Here is a 22269-nt window from a genome sequence, read left to right on the forward strand (position 1 = left end):
TTTTTATTTTATTTAATATTTATTCATTGATTTATCTACATATTTATAGGTATTTTGTTAAGATAGAAAAAAACTAAATGAAATGAAATTAAAAAGGCAATTTTTTTTAAGTTGTTTTATTCAGCTTACAAGGTACAGACATCGCACAACACTCCTTACAGCTTCAGCTTAGTCCTCCTCCAGTGACGCCTCTTGGCGTTGTATCTGGAAACAAAGTTAAACATTTAAGTACCAATACACTTACAATAGTTGAGAACCAACACACAACAGTTTACAGTAGTCACTGTTTATAAATAACGAAGCCCTGTTAACTTTACTGAAAAATGATGGTGTATAACATTATTATATTACATTGTATACCATGGTAATGATAACAATATTCCAACCATTACTTTTAAAATTAAGTATACTTTTTGGGAGGTTTGCATTCTACCTCTGGTGTATAACAGCTGTCAATATAAACCATTATCTTGATCTATTAACACCAGGCTGTACTCTTGTCATATGCACTATGCTAGAACGGGAATAGTATAAGAATGCATTCACTTGTGCAGCTCCAGTTATAAAATGTCTGTGAATTATGTGTAATGTTGATCATATCAACTTTTTTTTAACACCTAACCTCAAACAAATATCACTTAAGACACATTGTGCATTACAATTTTGTAAGTTTCACTATTTGATGTAATTGATAAAGGAGTTGCAGTCATTTTTGTAATGGAAAATTATCAGAATTTGGTATTTAATATTATTAAATATTGGAGAGATTGACACAAAGTGAAATTATGCTTTTATTTAACAATAATAGACTAAGGGTGGAACTTAACAAGTTAATCAATATAACCTAAATAGTTATAGTAAACAAACTATATCAGTACGTGCGGTACGTGGGGTTGAAAACCGAATGTATGATAGTTTTGCAGCATTAGTTATAATTATATAAAAAATTATATACCTGATTGTGTTTCCTGTACGCATTCTAACCCATTGAGGAATAGGTCTGTTCTGTTTCAGCTTCTTAGCGAGCTTCCGCTTGATAATAAATGTCTTGTGAGCAGACTGAAATAAAACCGAAACAATTCATATAGTTCAACATAAGTTTCAAACAAGGATTACTTTAATAAAAACAGATTTTTCTCTAAAATTTTACTAACCATTTTGCCGCTTGCAGCTGTCACAACAAAATGAAAGAGAGACAGTTAGTGTTGCCAGTAGCAACGTGAAGTTTATAATCTATGGTCGATAGGTGAAGGTGACTATTAGAGCAATTTTTTTGATCATTCATTCGTCAATCATGATTTAGGATTAAAACAAAAATTGACCTTATTGTTACAGCAATGAGATCGTTATTTGTAGCGTAGTATTTTGATTGACAAAATACTGTGGTAAAACCACGGCATAAAATAAGGACAAAACTACAACCACGGTCACCGCCAGTTTCTGATAGCCTCGTGTGGTAGCTCCTATTAATAAGGACCGTGCTAAAATAAATTATATCACGTCACTCACAACTTCACAAGCAAGACTCAAAGAGTTACAGTCCTCTGTCAAAAAAAATCAAATGTCAACAATCAAGTGACAAGTTGGCCAGCTGATGCTGATATCTGTCTGTTGTTTGATTTTTGTATTCTCGATTTCAATTATATTTAAATATGAATAAATTAATATCTTTGTTAAGCATTCGTAGGCTTGTTGAATGTCGTGCGGTAAGCACAAGAATAACAGCAGATGGCAAAGATGTACCTAAGAAGAAAAATTTCGAAAATAGAATAACATTGATTGCTCCTGATAATTCAGTCAGTATTACAGATCTTAAAAATGCGCAAAACTTGTCTCTTAGAAGGGAGTTGAAATTAGTGAAAATACAAGACGTTGATTCGAAGACGAGGCGGCCGGTTTATAAGTAAGTATTTGTTATTTAATTGCTATAGAAAACAGTTTTTTAATGTTTTTCAATGTAGAATTTAATTATTTTATGCGTAGGTTAATGACAAATGCTGAATATCACGAAGAAGAGTTGCAGAAAAGGAAAGAGAAGCAGGTGGCTCGCCAAAACGCCTTGGTAAAAGGAGAGAAACTGTTGACATTATCTGCGAGGATAGGGCAGAATGACCTCATGACAGGAGTAAAGAAAATGATGAAGCTGCTGGAGAAACAATACGAAGTGAGGGTAGTTATAGCAGGAGAAGGAGAGGCAGGAGCACAAAACTTGGTAAGTGTATTTAACCCAATTTATCTGTTTACTTATTTAAAGTGGTTATTGTGGAATTGATGTAGCAATTGTTGGGAATGTTATAATGATATAATCAGTTTAATAGTTATTTTACTTTTTTACTAGCTACCACTAGCTTCTTTTATGGCTGTGTGTGTTGATATATTATTATTAACTTAAGTAAATTATTTTCAGGAAAAGATTTATTCCGTCATTGAAAGCAATATAAAAGCAGTGGGAAAAGTTGTGCAGAAAAGAAACAAAGGTAATAACTTGAAATTTCAACTTCTTCCCTCCAGGGACAGCAGTTCACAAGATTCAAACAAGCCCAGCTCCAACCAGGATGGCGACTCGGGTCCACTTTGACTAGGCATAGGTATTGTCGTGGTTTTAGTAGCAAAGTACATTATTTTAGAAAAGTATTACTTTTCAAGACATAACAAATCTAGTCAAGTGAAGTTACAACATCACACAAAGTTGTCAGCTGACTCTAGTCAAACTAAGAGTGTTGACTGTGACAATGTTTAAATGCTGATGCTGCTAAATCATACATATGCCAGTGAAAGAAATCAAGGGACACTTTTGTGTAACCAGTAAATATGGACATAATTTAAGTTAAAAGTTTTATTTAGTTTATTAGAAGTCATTATTTTTTATATTGTTGATTAGGTTTTAGCTGAAAAAATAAGTTTAAGAATTGGGTAAAATTGTTTTGATATAATCATATTTTCATGAGTAAAACAATGCAGTAAAATAAATGAAGATTTATTTAATTCGCCCACTTCGTCAGTCGCATTGTTAACTATGAGATTACCTACACTTATAAACAAACTAACAAGACAAGATATGTTACACTAGGCATGGTGTTACTAATAAAATATAACATAAATAAATGTGTTACGTTTATCAGTTGGATTTATCACAGATGCTTTAGAGATCTTTATACCTATCTTAAATAGTAGGCGATTATTTATAAAAACATCTTAGACATAATTTGACCATTTTTAAATGAGCTAGTATGATGCTGCGATGATATTATGGATGATTACATTCTACAACTATTTATTTATAAACTTATAAATAATATGGCTAATTACAACTCCATTTTAGGGAATCCTTCTAATTCGCGTAAAATCAGTTATTTCCCAAGTAATCACTGGAATTAATACGAAACAAGAATGCTGAAAAATAAATTTCTTACTTAATTAACATACTTGACAAAACCTCGAAACGAACATAATACTTCAGGCAAGGACTGACGAACTTTACAATATTTTCAAGTGTTCTTTCTCTATAAGATTTCTACAGTAAATAATAATCACAACTAATAGTCGAACACAGTCACTCTCTACTTTTTAACAAGTTTACTGTTCAGTGATACACAAGTACAATAATCGAGTCTTCGTAATAATATTGTCGAGTTTTACTACGCTATCATAAATTAAGGGCTTAAATAGAATATCTACCAAACATCTACATTATTTAAATGAACACTTGAAAGAACTTACTACGACTCTTTGCTATAGAGCCGGCTAAACGTGTGTGTTGAACCGACGACATTTCATCAAGAGTGTGGAGTGTCCTGTCAGATTTGAGTCCGGTTGATGGCAGGCGGTGTTATGTGGAATAGACGGCGACGTAAGCGTACCGGTCTCGGTCGATCTGCGGCAGGTCAGTGTTGAGCGTGCGGCCCCACGTGAGTAGCGGCGACACGGTGCCGACCACGGGCGCAGCGCGCGCTGCACTTCTTACCATGTCCTGTAACAACCACACGAGACACGTTGTAACTACCAAATTCAGTCATCGCAGTATGTTGTCCGATATATCAGATCTACGTAAAAGCTTTTGCGGCTAGGGAGAGCCATCGATCGCCAGGCGCTACTTCATGTCACCGCAATACAATTGAAGTAATTAAATGAAGTTTCAAATTAATTATTAAGTAATCCTTACTGAGTCCGACGTATTTAAATATTAATTACTAATAATTAATAGGTATTTCATAAAATGCGGTCGTGGCAACGAATTTTTTTTACCTTTATCTAACCGTATTACTTAAGTAGGCATTACGTAGTTACCTTTTTCCTAACTTTAGTATTCTAACGGATTATATTCATTGGGAGGAAATAACGTTAAATAGGTATATACTGGTTTTCTTAATTAGGCACCTACCTACCCAATGGAGAAACATGTGTTAACCCTTAAAATAGCGAAACAGCACCCGGCAACCTTTTCTTTAAAAAGTTATTAAGTACTTACTATAATACCCATACAATATTTTTGTCGAATTGCCCATAAGTAGGTATAAAGGACATTTACGTAGTTTAAGACCACAATGAGGGACTTTCCACGCTACGTTCCTCAAAAACAATATAGATGGCGCTGTACAGATTTTTCTTCGTTTAGCCTTCTAATTTCATGGAACAGATATATGCATCTTTTATTTTTGTTTTTGGGTATAAATAATGACAGGTGCTTCGGAGGGCACGTTAAGCCGTTGGTCCCGGCTATTAGCCGTAAAAACACCTCCTCCAAACCGCACTAGAGCAGCGTGGTGGAGTATGCTCCATACCCCCTCCGGTTGATTGAGGGGAGGCCTGTGCCCAGCAGTGGGACGTATATAGGCAGTTTATGTAATGACCCTTTACACCCAGGCACAATTACATCTGTCTCCCATTATTATTCTGAACAAAATAAAGAGAAGTAACATAGGTAGGTACCTAGCAACATAATTAATTATATCAAGCAACAATTCATTTTGGAATAATTATGTATTACTCGGAGTAATGATAAAATAGGTAATTATCCCGTTAAAGCTGTACAACGCCTTCTATATTGTTTTTGGTAAACGTATCCTGGAAAGTCCCTCATTGGTTAAAGTCTCAATGGATATAATCTTCTTCTATCGTGTGGGTTGTGAGGTAGATCACCAACCCCATCATCCTGGTGTAAGGGTTACTATTGAGCGCCAAAGGCCCATAACATGGCTCATGTAACGACTACTAACTTGCATCAGTAAGTAGTAACCGGGACCAACGGCTTAACGTGCCTTCCTAAGCACGGATCATTTTACTTTCGGACAATCAGGTGATTAGCCTGTATGTTCTCACCAAACTAGGGCTCACAAAATGATTTTTGTGATGTTTCCCCACCGGGATTCGAAACCAGGACTACCGGATCGTGAGACCAATGTTCAACCACTGGACCACGGAGGCCATTATTGGATATAATGATCGGTGGATATGTTTTTTTAGTTGAATTCCCCACTGCTGGGCTCAGGCTTCCCCTCAATCAATGCATTATAAGCATAACCAAGCTGCTGTCCCTGGTCCCGACTAGCCAAAACACCCAGAGGAGTTGATTATAAATTTTAAATCGAATAGGTTTCTTCTCAAACATCCATCCATAGGGAAGGCCCGTGCCCCAGTAGTGGGGACGTTAATGGGCTGATGAAGATAGGTTTCTGTGTTCTGGTGGGCACTCGGAGATAAAGGTTTAAAACGACTGTTTCTCCACTAAGTAAAGGGGTAAATTCATATAACTAGCAGGCAAATGTTATGTTCGTGCACTGTATGGCTGAAAGTATGGGTGTTGGTTAATGATTCCAGGGAGGTTAAAAACACCGTGTTGAAGCAATTCACGTAAAATAGCAATATTGCTTTTTGACATTTGTTGGCAATGCGCAATTACTTTTAAATGCGCAACTGTCAAATTACAATATTGCTTTTTAGACGAATTACTTCGATGCGACCGTTTTTAAACCCTCCCCTCCCCCAAATGCACCCCCGATGAAATGTAAATGTACAATGACGGGTGTTACGTGACTTCATTAGTAAACATGCATAAAGCGTTATTATGAGGGTTAGTTACTCGTCGCTCGCTTGTTCTCGGTCAATGTTTGACTAAATAAAGTCCATTTGTGTCAAGCTTTCGATTGAAGCTTGTAATTTTAGGACGTTTCTGTTTAAAATTGTATTATATTCTGTTTATAATGGCATATTATACTTATATAAAAAAAAATCAAAAAATGTTCTTGTTCTTACATAATCAAAATAATTATTATCTTTAAAGCATGTTAAAGTATAAATTTAATTAGTTAAAATATAGATAGGTACTTGTGTACCTTTCCTAATATTTAATTATTTATTAATACTATATATTTAAATAAATAGTCCGTTAAAGTATTTTAAAAGGGTCTACGACTGCAAAAATAAAATTTATCGGAAAACTACAGCACAATTTTTCTATCCGGATAACAGAGTTCGGCAACTATTATTAACAGTACTTTTGTTGCAACCGAGGGTTTCACTCGGTCAAAAAACAAAAAAAAAACTACAGTCGAGAACAGGAGACGACGAAGACAGACACACCATGTTACCCATGAGGGAGGCCCGCCGTCGGCTTTGGCGCCGCCTGCGCCGACACCAGCAGCGGCGGCCTCTTGCGCGCCCGTACCCGCTACTCCGCCGCCCCACCTCTCGCCGTGCGCTCGCTGCCTTGCCCGCGTCGGGCTCCGCGCGCGGCTCGGACACCACCGCCGGCGCCGCCACCACCGCGCCGCTCTCCACCTCCGCCGACCGGTCCGCTATCATGTGCGTGTCCTCCAGCAGGACGTCAGAACTGAAATAAAGAGATAACTCATAACACCCGGGACAGGATAACATTGCAAGATACCAGCCCATCAAGTCAATAAGACGTCGATTTTTTACGGCGGGAGTCGACTTGATGCACGGGGTTTATCGTGGGAATACACGTATAGAATATCTTACCAAGGAGGGAGTGTTGTATAGTTAGCTAAACATATTTTTTTCATATGGTTACATATTTTTAAGTGAGTTTTTTTTTCATATGGTTACTTACTTGGCACTAACTGAGCAGTACTCGCTGAGTTGCTCCCAGGTACATCCTCCGTCGGTACAGCACTCGTCCGCGATGCCTCTTTTCCGCCTCACCACAGTCGCTGGCTGCTCTACCACTGAAATAAGATAAATCCTGATAAATCTCACGAGATTTATGACTACGTTTTATAACTATCACGTATACAAGGGCAGTTCTATTCACATAAGTTTTTACCCGACTGCGGCGAAGCAAAAAGGAGGGTTATGTACGTGTTTGTGTATGCGCGTCTGTTCCTATCTAAGGTGTCAGTAGAAGCATCTTCATTATCTGGTGGTTATAGGCTATATGTCGACACGCGAAATTCAATGTGGCGCCCTATAGAGCAACTAAAGTGAGGATGAATAATATACAGGGTGTTAGTGACATCGTAACGAAAACTTTGAGGGATGATTCAAGCCATGATTCTGAGTTGATATCAAGTGGAATTTTTCGTCGCAAAAGTATGGAATGGTAAATAATTAAAAAAAAAACAAAAATTTTCATGAATTTTCTGACAGGAAATTCCACTTAATATCAACTCAGAATCATGGTCCGAATCATCCCCCTCAGTATTCGTTACGGTGTCACTAACACCCATACGTACTTGTATGACTACCTGTATGTACTGGTACGGGGTGTAAGTGACATCGTAACGAATACTGAGAGGGCTGATTTAGCTCATTATTCTGAGTTAATATCAAGTGGAATCTTCGATCGCAAAGTATAGAATTGAAAATAATTAAAAAAATACTAAAAAAAGTCATGAATTTTGCGACGGAAAATTCCTCTTAATTTTAACTCAGAATCATGGTCTGAATCATCCCCCTCAGTTTTCGTTACGATGTCACTAACACCCTGTATTTTTTGTAGTGTGTTGGATTTCAAATGAAATGAAAGGGCTTAATTTGCAAACTTTAAATATGTAGCTGTTACTTGCGAGTTTTATTTATTTATTTATTTATTTTTCTTTATTAAGGAAACCAACAGCTTACACAATAGATACTTAAAGATATAAACTTATAATTAAACACATTAAGCCAAAGCAGTTTTCTTGTATTTACACGATAATTATGTTGAATTGATAACATGACTGTTGTGACACGTTCCGGATAGGTTTTATCTCCAAATTTTGCATAAAATACGTATCGGAAGCATGTTATCTCAATAAATAAGACCTCAAAATAATATAAATAAAAACTAAAACCCGGCTACGGAAATATCACGCTCTAAAAAGTACGAAACAAGAAAATAGGTATATTTCTCTGAAATTCTTCCAAATAGTGAAGCTTAGACATTGCTTAGAAGATAGTCATGGTCCTATGCCAATCTGTCCTGAGTTTGAGTGTTTGGTTGATTTTTAATAATACTCATCTCAAGCGCATTTTCTATAATCTCTAATCAGTAGAGTATGCATGTATTTGACCTACCATAATCAGTTTAGACATCCTACTTGTATCTCCTATATTAAATATACAGGGTGGCCCAGAAGTTCAGGTTCAAAATGAAAAATTAGAAAGAGGGGCTCATTAGCTACCAGAAACACCCCCATGTATGTTCAGCAATTATTTACGGTTTAGGAGATATGACCCATTTTGTACCTTTTTCTAGATTTTCGACCTTACTTCAGAGATAATCATTTTGTCGCTATCCCTTTCTTAATAATTATTTTATTTTACTTCACAACTATGCCTAAGTCTGTGTACCGCTCAATCAAATATAAATCAAAGTGAAATCAAAGATAACAAAAAAGTTATCGGAAGTCAAAGTGAGAATACAACCAAAATTGTTACAGTTGTTAAAACTTTGCCGAAGAATAATAAACACATGAGATTGTCATGGACCCTGAAAGTATTTCTTAAAAACTGCTCCATTTAATAGGCTTTTTGAAACATTAATAAAAAGTACCCTTAATACGGGCAAAAAACTAAGTAATTAGCCCTCAAAGATTGCAAGACAGACAGATTTGAAGGAAAATTTGACATTCTCATACAATGTAGCTGCTACTTTCTAACGTTGTTAAGGTGCTCAAAGACACATTTTCAATCAAAAGTAAATAAAAATCACGCTTGTAATCGCTAACAGGGTAGACATAGCAACACTCCGAAGACAAAACTTGCAGTCACTTTTGGTATTCGTATTTTAATGAAGGTACATAGATTTCAAGGAAAAAGTTATCCCCAAACACTGTCCCTGATCTCCTAAACCGTAAATAATTGCTGAACATACATGGGGGTGTTTCTGGTAGCTAATGAGCCCCTCTTTCTAATTTTTCATTTTGAACCTGAACTTCTGGGCCACCCTGTATAATATATAGTCAGTATGGAACATGGTCTGTGAGGTCACAATTTAATAAGAGGTGAACTCTGCATGTTTTTCCTGTGATTACCAGACGTAAACACTCAAGAGGTCAATGGATGTGTGATAAAGTGACCGCGAACACAACGGTAGAATACTACAGCGTGAATAGCATAGAGTAACTTTATAATACGGGAAGTGAATAGTCTAGATCATAATCTAAAATACCTATTCACTGCTCTGCTAACATTATTCTCTCCCGCAAAATAGACAGAGGCGATTCCAAGAACGTTCTAATAATGTTTTGATCAAAAACAAGAATTAATCGTTTGTGACCACCATCTGTGACAGATATAAACAACTTTTCATAATTAATAACTGTTTTGTTTTAAATAATTAATTGGGTCATTTTTGTGTCAATTGGTCATTTAATCGATAAAGCGAGCATGCATAACTAATTTGATTAAGAAGATGATGTACCTATTTTAGATTTTTGCTTACAAGATAGGATGTTGACAATTTAATGGAATGTTATCGGGCATGACCTTCTTATTACCAATGTCTAGTGTATCTATATATAACAAGTAGTTGCTTGGCGGATGTTATATTTTTTAAAATAAAATGAATATTATATAAATATTTTTATTTGGGCTAACTGAGTAGCAGAGTACTTAATAAAAATTGAAAGGTCATCGTCACCTAGGTCAAAATAATAATATTTCGAGGTGTCAAAAAGATAAATGGAGGTGAATATCCGTTGATATGATTTCGTGTGTAGTGAAAACCTATACCTACTTAAAAAATAATAATAACAAATAGTTGAGATCATGCGTAATTTTATGTAATTTGTATAGTAAGTCGTAATAACTGATTAAGTTACGCAAAACATTTAACACGTGTATCTTACATACCTACCTACTTAGAAAAATTAGCTGGTATTCGATCACCAATATTATCACGCATAGGATATATACTATGCGTAAGTAGATACCTAGATCCCTATTATAACTACTTTGATATTAGGTCCGGTTGCAATCTATACTTTAGTACAAAATAAACTGAAAATTGAGACTGATTTACGTACAAGAAGAGTTCAAGGCAACTCGACGTAGACTTTGTACAAAATTAAAGTAGACTAACGGAACTTATTTCTGAAGCGGATGTAAGTGAAGTTGGAATAGGAAATCCTAGGCGAACATACCGCGATGAAATTCAGGTTGTTGTAAAGAATGGCCAGGTTAAGAGTACCCACTCTAAACCATTGGCGAGTATGTACTTACGTATACTAAATATTATGAAGATTATGATGACAGCGGAAGAAGCGAAAATGATGTGTCAATGTCAAGGTCGTAAGCGGAATTCCGTGGTATCTACCTATCCGACAGGAAACATACACATACAGTACGCCTATTTCCCACCGGGGTAAGCAGTGACTATGGAAGTCCATTTGCTTCGATTCTGACATACTTGTCTTGCTTCCTCCACATTCATCAATCGTTTCATACACGTACGCCGGTTCAGAGTAGATGTTACTAAACCTTTTCTATGGAAATCTCCAATTTGTTTGATTTGTTTCGGACGGGAAACAGGCAAGATTTTATGTATGTTTGTAAAATTGACAGAATGTACCTGTAGGAACGTCCCATTGGGGGCTATTGTAGACACGGCAGACGCGCTTCATGATCTCTCCGAGCTCGCGTCCGCAGAGCTTAAAGGAGGAGGTGGCGGCTTCGGTCCGCGCCCCGCAGAGCACCGCCGCCGCTAGCATCGCCACCTGCACCGCCGTCTTCACCAGCATACTGATACTGGAACAATATAACAAATGAACAACACTGTTATCACAAGAGCTACGAATCTTAGCTTCGAGACTGCCCTACAAGTCATGTCAAATTGACAGATTTTATATAAAAGCAGGAACTTGAGCGTAGTCGGTCTCAGCTGGGATTAGTTTATTAAGACTGCCCCTAGAATATAACGGACTTGTTGTGGGTTCTTCTATCGTGTTGCTTATCACTGTTGTGAAGTGGATTACCAACCTTATCAAACCTGGTGTCAGGGTTATTATTGAGCCGCTAAAGGCCCCTGACTCGTGTAACGACTACTTTCTCACATCGGTAAGTAGTAACCGGGACCAACGGCTTAACGTGTGGGTGGCTGGTGTGCGTTACCCCAACAAGAAAGTATCTCCTAGAGTTTTATGAGTAGAACGTATAGTTGGTGCCTTATCTGCTGTAAATGTGCCCCCACATAAAAAATGTGTGCCCCCTGTCGTTTCGAAAAAAAATCGAAAAAACGATTCTTGCTGGGGTAACGTTTTTCTAGCAGGAAAATTCTAAACGAATGATCGGAGAGAGAAAAACTGTGCATGGCCAGATAGCTTATATGTGTGCCAAAATGTGCCCCCAAAAATAAAATCTGTGCCCCTTCAGATTTTCGAGATATTGCATTTCCTGCTGGAGTAACGTTTTGATGAATAGTATATCTCTAAAACCATTGCATGTGCCCCTGTAGAATAAACATACGCGAGTAGCTCTTAATGTGTGCCCCTTTGTGCCCCAATTAGATTTTAGAAAATATTTATAGTTTTCAAGTTATCGCGGTTTTATGAAAACCCGAAAAAACATCGCAGCGCCTAAATGAGACAAGGCATAACTTCGCTGAAAACTGTATTCGGTCTTTCTTGACGCTAATAATAACCATACAAAGTTTCAAAAATGTTCATGCATGCGTTTTTGAATAATCTTGCTAAAAGTAAAAACGATGGTGTCATAACTTTGACGGCAAAATACAAGGAACTGGCACAATCCCAGATGTGTAGGTGTAAACCAAAATCTTGTGCCTTTAGTCAAAAATATATGGTGAAAATATTGAGCTTCAAATGTTACGCATTAAGTAAATATAAACAAAAAACCAAAATATGTAAACAACGGCTGGTTATCCGACCAAATCTGAATGACTACTAAAAAGCGACGGATTCATACTTAACGAGGACCTTCTTTATTGGACGTATTATACCTAAGCTGTTGTCCTTACAGTCGCGTTCAAAAGTTTTGAGGGCTAATTAAAAAATATATTAAATGCACCTTGTGACTATATAAATGAAACAGCTTGTTGATGTGGAAATTATTATTTACATTAGTATAAAAATACAGGTATGTCACAAAACAGTTTGGTCACGATTTTGAGCATGTTAGTCACATGTACATTTTATTTGAAAATGGCTCTTATAAATGTACTTAATCATGTGTAAGGTCATAGAAACAGCTATTAAAATATAATCCAATAACAACTTTATTTTATTAGTTATTACTTTTCTACTTCAGTGTACTCAGGCACAACACGTGTGAACCGGTTAGTGAGTAAAGTAAAGAAGGTCATCGATATGTATGAATCCGTCGCTTTTTAGTAGTCATTCAGATTTGGTCGGATAACCAGCCGTTGTTTACATATTTTGGTTTTTTGTTTATATTTACTTAATGCGTAACATTTGAAGCTCAATATTTTCACCATATATTTTTGACTAAAGGCACAAGATTTTGGTTTACACCTACACATCTGGGATTGTGCCAGTTCCTTGTATTTTGCCGTCAAAGTTATGACACCATCGTTTTTACTTTTAGCAAGATTATTCAAAAACGCATGCATGAACATTTTTGAAACTTTGTATGGTTATTATTAGCGTCAAGAAAGACCGAATACAGTTTTCAGCGAAGTTATGCCTTGTCTCATTTAGGCGCTGCGATGTTTTTTCGGGTTTTCATAAAACCGCGATAACTTGAAAACTATAAATATTTTCTAAAATCTAATTGGGGCACAAAGGGGCACACATTAAGAGCTACTCGCGTATGTTTATTCTACAGGGGCACATGCAATGGTTTTAGAGATATACTATTCATCAAAACGTTACTCCAGCAGGAAATGCAATATCTCGAAAATCTGAAGGGGCACAGATTTTATTTTTGGGGGCACATTTTGGCACACATATAAGCTATCTGGCCATGCACAGTTTTTCTCTCTCCGATCATTCGTTTAGAATTTTCCTGCTAGAAAAACGTTACCCCAGCAAGAATCGTTTTTTCGATTTTTTTTCGAAACGACAGGGGGCACACATTTTTTATGTGGGGGCACATTTACAGCAGATAAGGCACCAACTATACGTTCTACTCATATAACTCTAGGAGATACTTTCTTGTTGGGGTAACGCACACGGGTGGCTGATGTGGGTTCTGGTAACTTCACAAAAATGGGTCTGATTGATAGTTGTTTCTATTTGTCTCGTGTGACTTACGCGCACCGATCAAATCATTATTAACGCAGATTATGGTTCGTATTCGTGTTGGGCAGCTAGTGTTCAGTGAAATAAGACATCTTATACTGTTCACAACGAACTTCACATGCGTATATGCGTGTGCGTATGCTGGTATTTGTAGCTATTGCGAAACATTAAAAAAGACAATTAAACAAGCCGGGGCCACCGTAACTCTAGCTTGTTAAGGTTTGTAAGGAATGTTTTGAACTATTCAGACTAGACTTGTTCAGTGAACTCCAAAATATTTTTTTATACCTATAGATTTTTGATTTACGTAGTAAGTTTAGGGTGACGTTTTCGCGTATCCCAATTTATAAATTGAGAATACTATCGATTGAATATCACCTCGTAATAATGCAAGGGACAAATAATAATTTCTTACCGTTACACGGAATACACGTTACACATATAACAATTTTCAAGTTACAATAATATTTGTGACAGCTGACATAATATCTAAGCGAGAAATAAAGATATTTATGAATAAGTAGGCAAATAAAATAGCGAATGATACTTCGATACAATAAGAAAATACTGTATACTTACATATAAGATCTGCGAAAGAACTTTTATTCCATCTTATGTTGGGCGCGTAACGCGAGCCGGGAATACGGTAACCTGAGCAGGATTTTTCCTTTTATATGACTGAAGGGTGTAACATGACACCAGCACCGCCCTCTAAAACTTTTCATTTCCTAAATGCATTCGGCAGTGAAATGCAATAATGTTTGCTCATTCATTTTGGATATTACTTACTGTCGATAAGCATATAAAGTGCTTTGCAATAATGCCTCGAAAAATATGAATTATTATATTTAAGGTGCGAATCCGGTTCACGTGTATATTTCATGTTGTTTACAGATGTTTCGAGTTAAACATTGTAAACAATTGATATCTGGTCTATATAAAGCAACAGCTCTCCTTGGACCAAATGAGCAATGTTTTTCAACTTATCTGTACAATAGTGCGGTGATGAATGAATCACAATTACGACAAATTTGTAGTTCAATAACCACCGGCGAGTTGTTTTCTAACCTTATGTCATCATTTCCGAGTAGATTTATAAGTTTAACATTGACACCAGATTATATAATTTAAATCAGTTACGTAATAATAGGTATGTAAGTATTACGGTTTCTTATCTATCACGTAACATTTGTTTTTAAAGTAATTTCTTTGTTCTCTATGGACAAAAACGAATTTTGCAGAGTCCGGGCGTTGCAATGAATCAAAGTGTATATGATCAGATTCAGGCCACTGATACACAATGTCCCTGCTATGCTGAAGTCATATTCACATCTTAATGTCCATCTAAATTTCTATTCATTAATTTTATTGAATGAAGTGTTAAATTAGCCAGGATCAGATTGCCAATCTTTTGGCTTGATGTAAATTTTACGACAATACAGTTACCAATGACAAAGCCCATGGTTACCCTGTACCTATCTTACTCCTATTAGTATTTAATTATATATGAATTATTTCATAGTTTTTGAGTTATATCCGGCTGAAGGCACAGACAGACCAAAAATAATATAATTTATAATCTGGCGGTAAAAAGTATTTCAAATAAAAAATCGAGAATAACAAGCAAAAACTTATACTTTTTACTTAAATTAGCTTAAATAAATTCGAAGCGGTCTAACCTTGGATTGTGATTATATGCAATAATCTCATAAAAGGCCTATCAGAATGATGACGAAATCACCTTCCTCGTTTATAAAAAAAATGCAAATCAGCTGCTTCCTTTCTTTAAGTGCCACTCCGAGAATAGCATAGGGTGGGTGCCACATTATATCCTTTCGTAACGCCCTATTATACATAATAGCTCACGTTCCATAACGTAACGTTTGTTTATTTGTCTTCGTTCAGGCGGCTTGTAACGATCTTCTTGCTTTTATTGAAATTGGCTTTTGCCGGGTTTAGTGCAGTATGTCTGGTACATTTAGGTTAAGTACCTACTGTTTATGTTTAAAATGTTATGTGTGTAAGTCCGTATGCTTTTCGGAAGTGTTGTTAAATTGCCATGCTATTTTCGAGATTTTCAGCCATTCTTCGTAAATTTTATCTAAGACATGTTCTTAAATAATAAACTGTTGTTAGTATAGTAAGTACGCGATAATGATTAGTTATATACTTATATTTAAAGTCCACTTTATATAAGTTATCGATTGGGGTTAAGTTACGTAGCTTTAAGTGTTTATCTTTGGTATAGAATTCTACATTGGCCATAACTTGTTTAACGTAGACAAGCTGGTTTGACATTCTACATAGACGTTATGGATGATATGAAACTGTGTGCACCCTGTGAAGTAGTTGGTATTGATACATGCATTCTATTTATAGCGTGAGTCTCCAGCTGATGCGTCGCATGCAACGTGAGAGTGGGAAGTGGCATAGAGTAAACGCATGCACACCACGGTGAACAAAAACTTGCCGCTAGAGGAAATAGGATTTGGTAAAATAAACGCTGTTTATGTAGTTCGAGATAATAATTTTAAGCGTATAATTACGGAGATTAGGTTTTATAAATTTTTCGGTTTTTTTTTGTGGAAGCTTTTAACAAGAAACTTATACTGATCGAAAGCTGGTGCATCTCACACATTATATTTCATTCCGTTATCCCGCGGGCGCCAAATTATCTAGGCTAGAAACAATACCTTGGCTACTTAGGATCCCAATCTCTATGCTGTGAAAAGCTTAGATGGCGGTTTTTTTCGGTACATTACGAAGAGCATAAGTTACTTATTGGTTACTCTGTGAATGAATATAGTAGTAAATGTTTGTTGATGACACTTTCTTGGAATTTCAGGCCTGGAAAACGTGGGTTGTTTAATATTCGTTATAATATTGTATTTGCAATGCCGCATTCAGTGCAATGGTGAGACAATGTTAGCTGCTCGAGGACCGTGTGAGTGAGTAGTGTGTCGGCAGTCAATCGGTCACACGCAGGGCGCGTGCGCGCGGTGTGCGCCCGCGCCTCCCGCGCCGCGCGGCGCTCGGTGCTTCTGCACTCGATTGGATAACTACATGAATCTCTCACTTGATCTGCAGCCTTGCTACTGCTTTAGTAAACGCGTTGTTTACAGATTATACACGGCGGAGGCGTATTGTGTTATTTTCGATGCAATCCCAGCTCGTTCGTTACAGACAATCACGTCGTCGTGCCTGCGACACCCGATCCTAACGATTTATTTTAAATTGCTATGCATGAAACTGATCCAAGTTTATAATCTTGGTTTAAAATCTTATCTACCTTGAGTTCTACTAAAGTGAAAGGCGTTTTGAAGTGGACCCTCGAACTTGGCGTTTCAGATTATATAAACGTTCAATATTTTAAAACATTTGGTCTGTGGAATTCCAGTATGACTCGAGTATTTGACTGTGCTATGTATTGACGCAACTTAGAAGTTGTAATTTTTGTAATTGCTGGTGCCAAAGGTAGATTATATAGTTATCTCTAACTGACGGTTAGATACATACTTACCGTGAATACATCTTATACTAAGTAGAGAGAACTGGCAAATATTACACTTTAAGGCAATATGGCATCATCAAAGGAAATATTAAAGTAAACCTACTTTATTTCTACTCATTGGTGATGCCTAGAGAAAATGTTTTGAAATCATAGTTTCAAAGTAGGTAAATGGCCGATTGAAAACCTAAAATTATGAAGTAGTAGGTAGGTACCTACCTAGTTATACTTGCGATATAGCCTACCTACTAAGTTAAGAATTGTTATATTCTTATTTATTTACAGTAGCCGGTATAAGAAAAGTCAAATGAAGTTGTTTGGTGACGCAGGCTCTACAATTTGAAAGCGACATCCCTCGTTTTAGTAGTTTTCCGTTATCAAGTTTAAATTGCATGTCATAAAAGTGGTGCTGAGTGTATACACGTGTACTGCCGTTTACTACAATGTTGTGAGGTGTGTGGTGTGTACTAGTAGTGGTACTAGCTCGCGGATCGGTTCCCCTGGCAACAAGGTAGACAGACGATAGGTAACAAAAGACAATTTAAAGTTTGCGGGGTCAAGTGTGCGCCGTCTCTCCCAATTGGCGAGTGTGCGGTCAGTGTCCGTTCAGTTAGGCACTTCGGGCACCTCCGCGATCTTAGTCTAGCTATTTTTAACTCATTAGGCTAGGTTAGGTCGTCTATGACGCGATATTGTGGTTATTCGGGACCCGTATCTCAGGTGTATTGTTATATAACATAGCTACTCGTGTATTTTTCCTGAATGGTACTGCACAATATTCTCGTGTAGAGCGAGTGCGACGCGATGACATAAAATAATGGATGAACATGTTTAATTTAGAGATAGGTAAATAAACCAATTGAATTTGTAAATCGAACGATATTATAGGTAACCTAATAACAGACTTATTTAGAACTAGATAGAATGGGTCTTTCTTTGTGATGGTACTTATTTATTGAATTATTAGGCACGTAACGTGTAACATTCTTATATTTTATTTTAACGTACTTTGAATACTTTGAATCTTGAAAGACCTCTGAAGCGGCCCCCAGTCTGCCGTTGGATATCAAATCAAACTTTATGGTTTAACGATCTAAACGAAGCTAGAATTATGTTGAATTCCTTCCAGCTTGCATGGATCAGGTTGTAAATCCCTGAGAGCTGATTGGGTTCACGATTCTCAGAACTAAGGTTAAGATGGGATACATTTACATCGTATTTGCTTTTAACATGCCGCTAGCTCGTAAAAACTACAAGTTCTCCATATTTTAATTATAACACCTAACATACCTGAAACAGGTTTTAGTACTACAGGTATACTTAATGTCTAGAATGGATCGATGGTAAATTCTTTGAGATGGATCGGGAACAAAGTAATCGTGTTTTCCTTAAATGTTTGAAAGTCATCCTTTTTTGTTTGTCTGATTTTGGTTTAGGAATTCTCTAGTGCTGAGCCCTGGTTAGACTTTTGTTCATGTTTTGAACGTGTTTTGAACTACACTTCTCAAGCTTGTTTTAGGTACAGCTTTTATATAGTAATGCTTGTAACCTGTTAAGAAAATATTTACCTACCTAGATACCTACTAGTGTTTGTATTCGATAGTCTTCATATTTCTATTTTGTCAGAGGATTGTAGGTACAGGGCTAGGGTGTTAGCCGAGGTGACATGTCAAACCCATATATTTTTATCGTGGTATCTGTTGTTTTTCGTAATCGTTTGCAACTTGGCTAAGACCCCTGTCCTATGTTCCTAATGCCCCTCGGCAATCATCGCATTTTTTAATACAAACAAATGTTAATCTCCATGTTCATCAATTATTATATTTATCGTGTAACAGAATTTAATTTGCTTAGGTACTTTATTTTTGTTTTGTTTGGACAAAGAGAAAATAGAAGCATTGTATTTTATAATGTGAGTTGAGAGCTTAAATTGTCCCATTCCGGTCCCACTGCTTACTACTCTTCATCTCTCTACTTTTATGTCACCACATAACCGTAGAGCAAAGACTGAAGGCTATGCGTTGTCTCGGAAGACACCTCTTCCGAGATTTTATCAATTGCGGGTTAGTAGCTTATTTGCCAGTATTGCAGCCGACCGAAGGCCTCTGAACTACTAATATATTTTGTAGTAGAAGGTAGTAGTAAAATGTAGAGTTGATATTATATAGTTTTTAAAATTACATACCGCTGTGATAGACTTGTACACGAATGGACAAATAAGGTGTGAAGTATGAGGAAGTTTAAAACTACAGACACGTTGGGAGGTAAATATAAGGATGGTATGATGAGTTTGTGACGAAAAGGACGTAAATATGAGTGTGGATATAAAAAGAGATCAAAGGTGTTGGATGTGTAAAAACGAGGTGTGCATGAAATTGCAAGAGAAAAATATAAAACGAGTTAAATAAAAGCTTGTTAAAAATAAGACACTCTGTTAACCTTAAACATCGATAATAGCGGCAGTCAAACTCGTGTCAAGTTTTAAAAATATCTGTTACTTATTTAAACCTTTTATTATCTTAAATATGTTACGTTTTTATGTTACCAAACACATCGCCTTAATTAATCATGTTAAAATTAAATTTACTTGATTAGAGCCAACATGTTTATTTACATAATATACCTTTTTAAATAAACAAAAAATATTTTTAAATTAATATTAAGTTCAACTTTGTAAAATTGAAGCTACAGAAGGTAACATAACTTAAAAGCTCACTATTCCGTGACATGGTTACGTGGCTGTCAAGTGAACTCACCTTGCTTGCAGAGGTTCAAAACACAGAGTGTCTTCTGGTGTTGCCAGTGAATTAGCGATTGGGTGCGTGGAGTCGCGATTGCGTGTGTCCGCGGGATCGTGGCGAGGCTGTACGCGTCAGTCGCGGCGTCTGAGCAGCTCACTGTCTGCCCGCGTGCTGTGCACACGCTTTTAACCAGACGAGCGAGATGGGCGGCGCGCGCGCACTGTGCCGACACGCCCCGCGCCACCCCACCCCGCACCACAACAAACCCCTCACCGTGCCCGAAATCTAGTATATACAAGAATGTTCATCTATCTTCTTATCTGATCGCACACAGAAAAAATACTATGAAATCTAAAACAAACCGGTCAAGTGCGAGTCCGACCCTCGCACCGAGGGCTCCAATTCCAAGTTCCGAGGCTTTGACTTTGCCCTCGCGATTAGTTTACCAACTTGAAATAAGTTTGTAATCGCATAAACATGTTTTTGTGATGGAACAATAATTTTACGATTTTCGGAATTTTTCGTTTACTTGAGCTGTGTAAGACCTTCCTTCTTGCAAAATTTCATGATTCTTGATCCTACGATACCTTACGATATTTAGATTATGTAGCTTAATTTATTTACAGTTTCAAGGGACCGCAGACATAAGTTTTAGATGTTAATTTTAACTTGAGGCCTCAATGCGTTCCCGAGAAAATGAGATTTGACAGACAGATGGACAGACGGACGGGTAACAAAGTTCACCTATAAGGGTCTAGTTTTTCCTTTTGAAGTTCGAAACTCTAAATAACATTTTTTCAGGTATGTTTTTTAATTAAGTACGCATAAGTCAGACGGCTGGCCATCATGATGCTGTAAAGTTTCTTAAATGTTGTTTACTCTGTCATCTTCTGTCTACAATTTGTAAAACCGCGTAGACGTCAGCCATGGATTATATCACATGCACGTCAGAGGGATTCTTTAGTTGAGAGGAGGAGTGGATAAATTCTATTACAAATTGTCATATTATTTACCTCAAGAATGCAGATGAACAATAGTAATCTTTATTGGCACTGGCCCCGATTCCTGCAGACACCTCCTAATTTTACTTTAAGTTATACCTGTCATTTTCTTATCCGCTGAAAAGGAAAGGGACGGGTAATCGACAAGCATAAAATTTATGGAACACGCGTCAATTTTAAGCACAAATCTAAAACAACCGTCTAAAAATTTTACATTGGCCAATAACCCGACATAATTATATTGACAGCACACGTCAAACGGTTTGCATACCAGCGAGATACCTTTTTGATTCGTCCGGGTTATACATTCATTTACTCATTCTTCCTAAAATTAAGAGCTGTCAATCATCCGTACCTTTCCTTTTCGGCGGATAAGAAAATGACAGGTATAACTTAAATTAAAATTAGGAGGTGTCTGCAGGAATCGGGGCCACTACCTTATTAAATTAATATTAATAAGTACCTAAGACACGTAGGTCTTTACTATATTCCATATATGAACATAAGGTTTATATATTCTAGCAAAGAAATTGGGTCAGCAAACAGATATAGGTACTCGTTTTTCCGCAAAGCTATAAAAATAGAAACGCTTACTTATAAATAATCACAGGTCCCTACGTCATACTCCGGTTACGTTGTCGTAGCACGGTGCTACGATTTATATGCATAATGCTACGTACCTAATTGCCCAAAATACAAATAACTGTTGACTTGTTACGCGTCGTAGCGGGCGTTTACTTATTGTAATTTGTATTATTACGATGGGTCAGACAGTATATTTACAATAAATATAAGAATAATATACAACAGTAAAGACGGTGAAACCTATATAGGATCATCCTGTAGCTGCAGCTTAGAGTAAGAAGAGGATGTTTATGAAGCTCACGGACATCTCGCAGTTTCCGGAACCAATTGTCTTTTATTTGTTAATAAAGCAGAGTGCAACGGGCTATATTTGTCTCTCGATATGAAACGTTTTCCCAGAAGCAAATCTGAACAAAAAGAATACGTAGTAACTTTGTTGTATGCTAACAATGTTGCCGCTGGGCCGGCTGAGCCTTCCACAGTTTAGCGAAAATTACCTATGGGTAATTAACTTCCGAAGATTTTAAGACTAAAGAATCTATTTAAGTTTTACTGGTACTTATATATGATGTAGGGTTAACGAAATTGTCTACTGCGAAAGTGCTCATGTAATTAACAGTGAATGGGCTATGCGTTTACTACCGCTATCAATTTGTTTTTATATGCTATTAATTGTAAACAGTCTTTATGAGCGGCGTACGAAGACCTCCTCGTGTCACTAACCTATGTCGGAGGGTGTGGTTGAAACAGGTCGAGGACTAGGCGGTTTGTTTTGT

At 36.8% G+C, this 22269-nt stretch overlaps 4 protein-coding genes across 9 annotated transcripts in view; 2 read left to right on the plus strand and 2 right to left on the minus strand.

Annotated features, from left to right (window-relative positions):
- Positions 1–64: 64 nt before the first annotated feature.
- LOC126366356 (60S ribosomal protein L39) lies at positions 65–1248 on the minus strand. Its single transcript, XM_050009479.1, has 3 exons — positions 1155–1248; positions 956–1059; positions 65–204 (listed from the first exon to the last, which is right to left on the minus strand). Exons 1-3 carry the CDS (start codon positions 1155–1157, stop codon positions 156–158), a joined length of 156 nt encoding a protein of 51 aa, XP_049865436.1. The 5' UTR covers positions 1158–1248; the 3' UTR covers positions 65–155.
- Positions 1249–1613: 365 nt separating this feature from the next.
- LOC126366334 (translation initiation factor IF-3, mitochondrial-like) lies at positions 1614–2970 on the plus strand. The gene is made up of 3 exons (XM_050009449.1): positions 1614–1903; positions 1984–2212; positions 2408–2970. Exons 1-3 carry the CDS (start codon positions 1653–1655, stop codon positions 2576–2578), a joined length of 651 nt encoding a protein of 216 aa, XP_049865406.1. The 5' UTR covers positions 1614–1652; the 3' UTR covers positions 2579–2970.
- LOC126366336 (insulin-related peptide 4-like) lies at positions 2962–20061 on the minus strand. Of its 3 annotated transcripts, none has more exons than XM_050009455.1 (5): positions 19923–20061; positions 11012–11187; positions 7070–7184; positions 6685–6829; positions 2962–3970 (listed from the first exon to the last, which is right to left on the minus strand). In XM_050009455.1, exons 2-5 carry the CDS (start codon positions 11178–11180, stop codon positions 3830–3832), a joined length of 570 nt encoding a protein of 189 aa, XP_049865412.1. In that variant the 5' UTR covers positions 11181–11187; positions 19923–20061; the 3' UTR covers positions 2962–3829. The 3 variants fall into 3 exon arrangements, with proteins under 3 accessions (XP_049865412.1, XP_049865411.1, XP_049865414.1); XM_050009454.1 differs by having other exon boundaries at positions 6588–6829; XM_050009457.1 differs by having other exon boundaries at positions 3842–3970; positions 6665–6829.
- The window catches only part of LOC126366222 (probable glutamine--tRNA ligase), a 76819-nt gene continuing 71186 nt past the window's right edge, over positions 16637–22269 (plus strand). Inside the window, exon 1 of one of the 4 annotated variants that reach the window (XM_050009259.1) lies at positions 16637–16761. The gene's annotated coding sequence lies outside the window, so the exon portion shown is untranslated. Of the gene's footprint in view, positions 16762–16999; positions 17133–20065; positions 20196–22269 lie in introns of those variants that run through there. The other 3 variants (XM_050009258.1, XM_050009260.1, XM_050009256.1) reach the window with 3 other exon arrangements.

The sequence above is a fragment of the Pectinophora gossypiella genome, chromosome 4 (genome assembly GCF_024362695.1).
Source record: "Pectinophora gossypiella chromosome 4, ilPecGoss1.1, whole genome shotgun sequence".
Taxonomy (NCBI): Eukaryota; Metazoa; Arthropoda; class Insecta; order Lepidoptera; family Gelechiidae; genus Pectinophora; species Pectinophora gossypiella.